The sequence below is a fragment of the Dipodomys spectabilis genome, unplaced genomic scaffold (genome assembly GCF_019054845.1).
Source record: "Dipodomys spectabilis isolate Male_0828 unplaced genomic scaffold, ASM1905484v1 ptg000157l, whole genome shotgun sequence".
NCBI lineage: Eukaryota > Metazoa > Chordata > Mammalia > Rodentia > Heteromyidae > Dipodomys > Dipodomys spectabilis.
In genome coordinates, this window is record NW_024870834.1 from 5,589,622 (window position 1) to 5,598,815 (window position 9,194).

A 9,194-nucleotide genomic window follows, 5' to 3' on the forward strand; every position below is an offset into this window, starting at 1 on the left:
GTGAGTGCTCACCTTGAGCTGAAGAGCTCAGGGAACAGCACTCAGGCCGAGTTCAAGCCCCACAAAAGTAGCAGCTTGTATTAAGACATTGATAGGCCATGGCGATATAGTTTTACGTAGAAGTGTACTTTCAAAATTCTGGTGGGAATAGAAGTAGTTTGAGTGTTTTTATAGGCTCTCAGTATTGGTTTCAGTGCTCAGGATTGAAATTATATGCTATAGTTGGAAAAGAGTGGTTTATATTTGGCATTTTGATGGTTTAGAAATTCTTCATGATTGAAACAGAATTTTCTTTAGGGCCTTAGGAATGTTTTAAAACCTTGTTATATGAGTATGTTTTTTTTCCTCAGCATCTGTAGGAAAATTCCTATTTGTCACATTGTGACCAGTGTCACAAAGACTATTAATAAAGAGCCATTTTTCTTGAAGAAAATATATCACTACATTCTGGAATTTGAAAGAGGTTAATAACTAGTTTAATAACTGACAACTAAACAAATGATAGATTATGTTATGCACTTAGTAGCAAATACTAACTTCTCAAGAATGAACTATACTGTTTTGCGGTCTAGCAAGAAAAGTATATAAAGCAAAAGACAAAAATGTTTTTAAAAAAAGAGAGAGAGAAGTGTACATCAGTAATTACATACTGGGTACCTACTGTGTTCCTGGCACAGTTATAGATGTGGGACCTAGGGACCTACATCAGTAAACAACAGAACCCCAGGCTTTGTGGATTTAAGATCTGACACAATATGTAGCATATGACATCAGGTCCTATGGAGAAAAGTTAAACAGGGAAGAAGGATTCTTCCTTTTAAATAGGGTAGTTTGAGCACACATTTGAAGAAGGTAGTGCAACAAGACAGGTCCTAGCATCAGGCTAAACACACATAGTGCAGAGGCTCTGAGTCAGGGTGTTCTACCAAGTTCAGGAATCATCAAGATAAGCTGGACATCAGTGGCTCAGGCCTATAATCCAAGATACTTAAGAGGCTGAGATCTGGGCTGGGAAGGTGGCTCAGTGGTAGAGTGCCTGCCTTGCATGCATGAGGCCCTGGGTTCGATTCTTCAGCACCACATAAGCAGAAAAAAAAAAAGCCGGAAGTGGCGCTGTGGCTCAAGTGGTAGAGTGCTAGCCTGGAGCTGAAGAGCTGAGGGACAGTGCCCAGGTCCAGAAGTCAGGCCCCACAACTGGACCAAAAAAAAAAAAAAAAGAGGCTGAGATCTAAGGATTGTGATTCCCATGAAAGTCCAGGAGACTCTGATCTCCAATTAACTACCAAAAAAGCTGCAAGTACAGCTGTGGCTCTAGCGGTAGAGTGTTAGTCTTGAGCAAGAAAGCTCAGGGACAGAGTCTAGGCCCTGACTTCAAGCCCCAAGACCAGCACACACACACAAAAAAATCATCAAGATGACCAGTTCGACTAAAATAGTCTACAGCACAAACAGTAGAAAATTAAAGGTATGTCATGTTAAAAACTTCATTTGTATTCTGAGGAAAATTCAGGAGGACTTGAGAAGAATAACATTAAAGTATTCCTGGCCACTGGATTGATAATCAAGCAGGTTTTCGTGTGTGGACATTGGCAAGTGATTTTTTTTTTCCTTGATAGTTCTAATGTGTACAGCCAATTTAATTCCTGTTCATATTGCTGTAGACCAAAACAAAAACACTAATGAATGATGACTCCCAATCATGGTCCAAAAGTATATGAGATTTTAAATATTAAAGATTTTATAAAATGATCACACATATTTACCTATTGGCTCTCTTTTTTTTTTTTGCCAGTTGTGGGCCTGAACTCTGGGTCTGGGCACTGTCCCTCAGCTCTTCAGCTCAAGGTTAGTACTTTACCACTTGAGCCACAGCACCATTCCCGGCTTTTTCTGCTTATGTGGTGCTGAGGAATTGAACCCAGGACCTCATGCATGCAAGGCAAGCATTCTACTGAGCCACCTTCCCAGCCCCCCTATTGGCTCTCTTAAGACAAGGCCTATCAAATTATGATAAACATAATGCTGTCACGATAGAACAGTGTCATTATTAGTGAAACAGTAAAATGTTTTCATGTATTAACATAACTGAATAGCCAGGCATTGGTGGCTCATGCCTGTAATCCTAGCTACTCAGGATGCTAAGATGTGAGAATCAAGGCTCATTTTGGGCAGACTGAGCCAAGAAACACTTCTCCAATTAACTGCCAAAAAGCTGGAAATGGAGGTATGGCTTAAGTGGTAGAGTGCCAGCTGAAATAAAATCTGAGCAAAAACTTGAAAAGTTAGGCTCAAGCCTTCAGTACCAGTTTAAAAAACAACACATCCAGAAACTGTTTACCTCATCCAGAAAAGAATCTAGTAATTTTCCTATTTATATTGGTACCACACAGAAGTGCAAAGGAGGTACAAGGATCACATCTTCATGGAAGTACCTAACCTTGGGCCATAAAGAATGAGGGATGATGAAATGGTAGCATTGGAAAGGTATCATGTTCTTATAAGTACTAGCCTAAATTACCTGAGATATTTTCCTTTGACCATATTATCTCCCCATCTTTGATGTACAAGTTACTTCTAGATTTTATTTTTTGATTTTTAAATGTTAGTCTATTCCCAAATAATTCTTTAAAATAGCAATAATGATTTAGGTAGCCATTATCCAGAGCAAATTCTTGTCAAGACAACTATCATGACTGGGGTTTAGTTCTGCTGTACAGTGTGTGTGGTTTAGTACCTAATATCAAGAAAGAATGAAAGAAAAACACCTCAGTAACTTATACTAGCTCTTCACAAGATGAAAGCAAGCAAGCATAAACATTTGGCTTAGCTACAAAATAATGATGTTTTAGTATGATATGAAGAATTTTAAAGCAAAGTAATTGTATAAATTTTATGACCATGGTTGGACCTTTTAACACAACACAATGGGAATGTTCATATTCATTTTTTCCCCCAAAGGAAAAATTTATGAATCACCACTATGTTGTACAGTAGAGCAGAAACATGAGTTCAGATACTTATTCAAGTTTCTAAGGACTGAAAATAACAAAGACAATATTACTTCCAAAATCTGAAGTCACTGACATGATTTTGTATGTTATGTCAGGTCAGGCTTTACCTAAAAAGTCATTATTCAGATATAATTCCACAAGTGGTGCTGTGGCTCAAGTGGTAGAGAGCTTACTTTGAACTGAAGAGCGCAGGGACAGTGCCCAGGCCCAGAGTTCAAGCCCCACGACCGACAAAAAGATAAATTCCATGTCACATTTAAAAAACCTCTACCCTACCACAACTTCCTGAGATCTGTGGAGAAACTGCAGTCTTGTGATCAGACTCCATAAAGTACTGGCAGTTTTGTAATCATAGAGAAAAACGGACAGAGTTCATGTGTCAATCAGGTGGAGTCTGCTGATCTGATTAGAAGCCTTGACAAATGCCTGATGGCGATTGCAAATAACTGCCAAACATATGGGGATGATACAGTAGCCCACAGTTTTGGGATCAGCTCTTGTACAAGAATAAAGAAACAAAAACATCTGTAAGTAAGGTATGAGAAAAATAACTGTCCACAACCAAAAAGGCAGGGAAAGTAACCGAGCTTTCAAGGAATGTGTCCATGTAGTTCCTTCCCGGGGCTCCTCTGGGTGCTGTTGAATGTGTTCCAAAGCCAGTCTGTTATAAGTCTCATTGATTTCGAAAACATAGTAAAATGCTGCTGCACTTGCTAGCAGATAGAGTCCGACTCCAATCCATCCCATCCGCTGACGGAAATTCATCATTCTCCATGCTCTGTGACTTAAAAGAAAAAATCCAGTTGAGGTTTAGTAGTGCCGCCGTGGCAACTATTGTAATGCACTTGCTTTATAGCCTATAGTATATATGTGAAATAGCCACTACCACATTTAAGACAAACTTGTATTAAGTGCGAACAGCTTACAAATGGTTTTATGTAATAGCTAGGAGCAAGTAGGCACTGCTTTCAGTATATCTTAAGTTCTGCTTAAACCTTACAGTACACCGTCCCCTCAGAAATCAGAATTACACTAGTTTCCTGGGGGACATTCCACTTCTTGGTTGAAATGCCATCTAGTTTAACAGCTTTGCTACTGACCGGAGCAGTGGGTTCTACATGCTAATCCAATATCGGAGCCCCCAAGTTAAGACAGCAACTCTGAGGCACTTACAGTGGTCCCGAAAATCTTCCTGTTCCCACGGCAAGCGTTAAAGAGTCACTCAGTTCTGAATAATCGGGTGGCTTTGGCATTTCAGAACAAGCCACCACAAAAATCCCCTGGGCCGCCTGGCTTGGGGGAGGGCGAGCGTGGCCAGCCTGGCGCGCAGGCCAGTGGTGATTAAGGACGGCGTGACTGCGGCGGTCACGAGGCGGCCGGCCCTGCTCGGAGCCCCAGGCTGGCTCCCTCGGCCCGGCGGGAAGCACCGGGTCACTGGGGCCTCGCCGGCCCCGCCCCCTGCCGCGATCAGACCTACGCAGGTGGCGCCTGAGCGGAACCTCGCCACCCTGCAACGTCGCGAGCGCAGCGCCCACGAGGGCTGCCGGCCAAGACCGCCTGCTAAGACGAGCAGGTCCCGGGTCTCACCTTCCTGCCCCGAGTGGCCCGCCCGCTCGCCGTCCCGGATGCCGCCGCAGTCGGGACTTCCGGCTCGAGCCGGAAGCGCGTGCTCCGCACCCAGGGTCCGCCCCTCGTGACGTCAGGGGCGCCGCCCGCGCGGGCGCGTCGGAAACACCTGTAACTCGGGGTCCCGGAGGCGGGCGGCACCGCCTGGGGAGCCGGGCAGGGGTGTGAGGGTCGGGACCCGCCGGCGGCGCGACGGCGAGGGTCCACCCTTGAGGCCCCGGTGACCCCGACGTGGACAGCTTACCTGACGGCTCTGTCCTCGCCGGCTGCTCGGCCGCGGCAGGTTCGGAGACCGGCGTGGCTGACAGCGGGATCACTGGTGCGCGGCGGCAGGCGGCCGCGGGCAGGTCGAATTAGAGCTGAGTCTGTTTCTCTGGGCACCGTGACACAGGGGCTGGATTTGAGCGCTCGGAAAGGTCTGGCTGCCGGCACCCCTGAGGCCCGCGCTGCGGCAGTGATGGAGGACGCTCTGCGGGCTGATCCGGCTCCCGTGCGCCAGGACCGACTGCTTGGGAAGACATTCCGGAGGGACGAAAACAGGAATGTAGCCATAATTGGGTTTACCGGGGAGATGAGTCATACGCTGATCCCTAAGGAAAAGGAGAGTGATCTTTAAACCACCTGACCCTGATAATGAAATTTTCAGCAGATTAGATGAGGTTTTTTGTTTTTTTTAAGGTAGAGGACATGACAGTGGGTGAGTTGGTCAGAGCTTTTGGGTGTGGAAATGACCCTTTTGTCCTAGGTAGGGATAAGCTATCTGAAATGTAAGCCTCTATGTTAGCACAGGCATTAGATGAGGCCTTTCAGACTACTCTACATACCTGAAATATCAAAAGCTGTGAGTATTCTCAGGCAGGAATCCTCCACAACCAAGCAAAGAGGAATACAGACCCTGGATATATCATACTACTCAGATGATGAAGACATGGCAGGTGTCAGATGCAGAAAAAATTAGACGATTAATCTAGAGTTTTCATGCCTGTGATCCTAGCTACTCCGGAGGCTGAAATCTGAGGATCGAGGCTCAAAGCCAGCCTGGGCAGGAAAGTCCATGAGACTCTTTGTAAGGTCCGCTCCTGGATGGCCAGCAGACCCCACCCTCCTCGCTAGGCAACTGGGACACCTGGAAGAGGTCATATCTGCATCGCTGAGGTCACATCTGAATTTGATGTGGCCACACCTTTCTCCGCCCATACCCTACATAAGGCCTAGTGGAGGCCCAGACGCTCTCCCACTGCTCTTTTCTAGCTCTCTGCTCTCTCTGCTCTTTTCTAGCTCTTTCCTCTCTTTTGCCAGCTGCCTGGAGTGCCAACCTTGCCTGGTCCCAGCAGGTCTACTGAATAAACCTACCCTTTACCTGAATACCACGTGCGTGGTGCAGTTCTTACTCGGCTACCTCTTTGTAAAAACCTAACACTCTTATCTCCAATAAACCACTAGAAAACCGGAAGTGGCACTGTGGCTCAATGGTAGAGTGCTCGTCTTGAGCTGAAAAGCTGAGGGACAGCACCCAAGCCCAGAGTTCAAGCCCCACAACCGACCCATAAAAAAGTCTTCGAGGCCCAGCATTTGATAATATTTGTACCCTCCAGATAAATAATCCTTCAATTACAGTCTCTGAATGCTTGTAGACTCTTGAGACACTATTTGGTGTGGTCAATAAGCCTAGAGAGTTTCTGCAAGTTAGGGATCTAAACACTAATAGGAAGAAGGGGGCTAAGAATGGGGCTTAATGGTGGAGTGCTTGCCTAACATACATGAAGCCCTGGGTTCAATTCCTCAGTAGCACATAAACAGAAAAAGCCAGAAGTGGCGCTGTTGCTCAAGTGATAAAGAGTACTAGCCTTGAGCAAAAGGAACTCAGGGATGGTGTCCAGGCCCTGAGATCAAGCCCCAAGACTGGCAAAAAAACACACAAAGAAAAAGGAATGCTGAAGAAAAGTTGTCTGCTCATGTACCTTTCTTGTTTCTGTGCCTATTCAGTGTCTCCTAAATTTGTCGTTCCACTGATACTGAAATTCCACCCTGTGGATTTTTTAATCATACAAAGTTGTCAAAAGGCCTGTGGTTCCAAGTGCACAGTTCTTTGAGAGGAAAACCAAGGTTCAGGTGCACTTGCTGTCCAGATCTCACTGAGATGTTTGGTTTTTAACAGCTGCAGGTGTTCTAGTCATGTGTGACCATGTTGTGTCACTAGTAGTTTTTAGGTATGGCCCTGCCTTTATGATGAGTAAGCTATGGTTAACTTTAAGTCATTTTCTGTGTGACTCAGAATTACTGTAATCAAAATAAAATAAAAGTAGTTGAGGCTGACAAGTCTTCAACAATGTTTAACTATAGATTCTGATGTGCTTTGAAACATGGTTGTTTTGAAATTGTAGTTGTGAACATGTAAAATAAAGGAATACTGATAAAATGCCTTCTTTAATCTATTTTCTTTACATAAGGGTCCAAAAGATTTCACTTAAACAAAGGTTTTCAAAATATAAATCTCAAAACCACTGAAGTTATACAGACCTAATATTTTGGACTCTTTTCTTGGTGCCAAGCAGGTAGGGAGTCATTTTCTAAACAAAGGAATGAAACAAGACCCTGTGTAAATTAGAACAAGTAGTAGGTCTGGATATATAATATTTCCTTATCTCAGTGACATTTTAGTGCTGTCATTTATGTTTAGTTCATTTGATATCATAAATAATTTTTAAATGAGTCACATTGTCCATTTCCAGTGATATATATTTTGTTGTATTTTGCAGTACCGGAATTTGAGCCCATGTCCAACACTTGATCGAAGTTCCCAGCCCTTTTGTCTGTATGTTGTTTAGCTTTGCCTGGACTAACATCAAACTCATCAAGATCCTTCTGCCTCTGCCTCTGCCTCCCAAGTAACTGGGAATGCAGGCATGTACTACCAGACTTGGCCCATTTCCAGAGTCCTCAGTCCTAATCTGTGCTGCCTTCTTTTTTATTTTTGCTGTACTGGGAATTGAACTTGGGGCCTTCCATTTAATAGGCAAGCATACTACTGTTTAAGACACAATCCATTTTGCTTTTAGTTTTTTTGTCAGATAGGATCTGGAATGTTACCCTCTAGCCTAGACCTCAGTCCTGCTTCTGTCTTCCTTGCAAATAGCTGAGATTACCAGCAGGCATGTACCACCACATCATTTGAAGTTTTTAGTGAAAAATAAATTACAAAAAGAAAGGGAAGATGGCCTGTCAGCAAGTTACGAAAGCTAGTCGGAATGAGCCCCCAGGGGTGATAGCTATAATTTGAGCTATAGAGTAAATAACATAATACTGAGTCATAGCACAAAGTATAAAACATCCATGAGGGGCTGGGAAAGTGGCTCAGTTGGTAGAGTGCTTGCCTTGCATGCATGAGTGCCTGGGTTTGATTCCTCAGCACCACATAAACAGAAAAAGCCAGAAGTGGCGCTGAGGGACAGAGCCCAGGCCCAGAGTTCAGCCCCTATGACTGACAAAAGAAAAAAGAAAAAAATCCATGAATTCATGCTGATGTAAATAAAGGGTGACTAAATAAAGATGGGAGAAGAATTCAAGAGTTCTTTAACAGAATTTCAAATAACTCATGCCCCTTTAGAAGTTTCTGGGCTGGGAAGATGGCTTAGGGGTACAGTGCTTGCCTAGCATGCATGAAAACCCTGGGTTTTCCTCAGTACCATGTAAACAGAAAAGGCCAGACATGGCACTATGGCTTAAGTGGTAGAGTGCTAGCTTTGAGCAGAAGAAGCTCAGGGACAGTACCCATGCCCTGAGTGCAAGCCCCAGGATTGGAAATTAAAAATGGAGTTTATTTGTCTATGTCTCTGTCTCTCTGTCTCTGTTTCTCTCTCTGTGTGTGTCTGTCTCTTACTCTCTCTCTCTCTCCCTCTCCCTCTCTCTCTCTCTCTCTCTCACACACACACACACACACACACACACTGGGTTCAACTTATTGGCTTGCTTCGAGGAAAGAGAGTATAGAGGAGGAAGAGTCTGGCATATGCTACCTTGGCACAAGGATCCCAGTTAACATCAGTGAGGTCATGTTGGTACAGCATGTATACCTGATAGGATGTGAATGGCTTTTGACCACTGCAATATTCTTCCTCAAAATCCATAAACCCAGGCTGATCATGAGAAACACACCAAACAACCCAAGCTTAAGCATTCTACAAAATGCTTGACCAGTACTTCTCAAAATGCCAAGATTATATAAAACAGAAACTGTCCCAGACCAGAGAAGTCTAAGCAACCATGGGTTTGATAGTAGTGTATCGATCTTGGTTTCTTGGACTTGACTGTACTTTGTAACTTTTCTGTTACCTAAAGCTATTCTAATTTTTTATTAAAATACATATGCAAACACTCATTTGCATATAACACATGATCCCATGCCAATCAATGAAATAAATCACTAGAGGATGAATTACAAATGTACCTCCCCTGCAATCATTGTTCATCTATTTAACACTAGGTGGTGCTGGCCAAAGAAGAGAGATTTCAGAAGCATTTATGAGGAAAAATACTTAAGTTTGTCACAATGACTTC

At 43.9% G+C, this 9,194-nt stretch overlaps 1 protein-coding gene across 4 annotated transcripts; it reads right to left on the minus strand.

Annotated features, from left to right (window-relative positions):
* Positions 1–3,257: 3,257 nt before the first annotated feature.
* Positions 3,258–4,646, minus strand: Tmem251 (transmembrane protein 251). 4 transcript variants are annotated; one of them, XM_042692573.1, is made up of 2 exons: positions 4,599–4,646; positions 3,258–3,795 (listed from the first exon to the last, which is right to left on the minus strand). In XM_042692573.1, exon 2 carries the CDS (start codon positions 3,777–3,779, stop codon positions 3,384–3,386), a length of 396 nt encoding a protein of 131 aa, XP_042548507.1. In that variant the 5' UTR covers positions 3,780–3,795; positions 4,599–4,646; the 3' UTR covers positions 3,258–3,383. The 4 variants fall into 4 exon arrangements, with proteins under 4 accessions (XP_042548507.1, XP_042548508.1, XP_042548505.1 ...); XM_042692574.1 differs by having other exon boundaries at positions 3,258–3,789; positions 4,599–4,620; XM_042692571.1 differs by lacking the exon at positions 4,599–4,646 and adding an exon at positions 4,185–4,592 and having other exon boundaries at positions 3,258–3,789.
* Between the last annotated feature and the right edge of the window lie 4,548 nt (positions 4,647–9,194).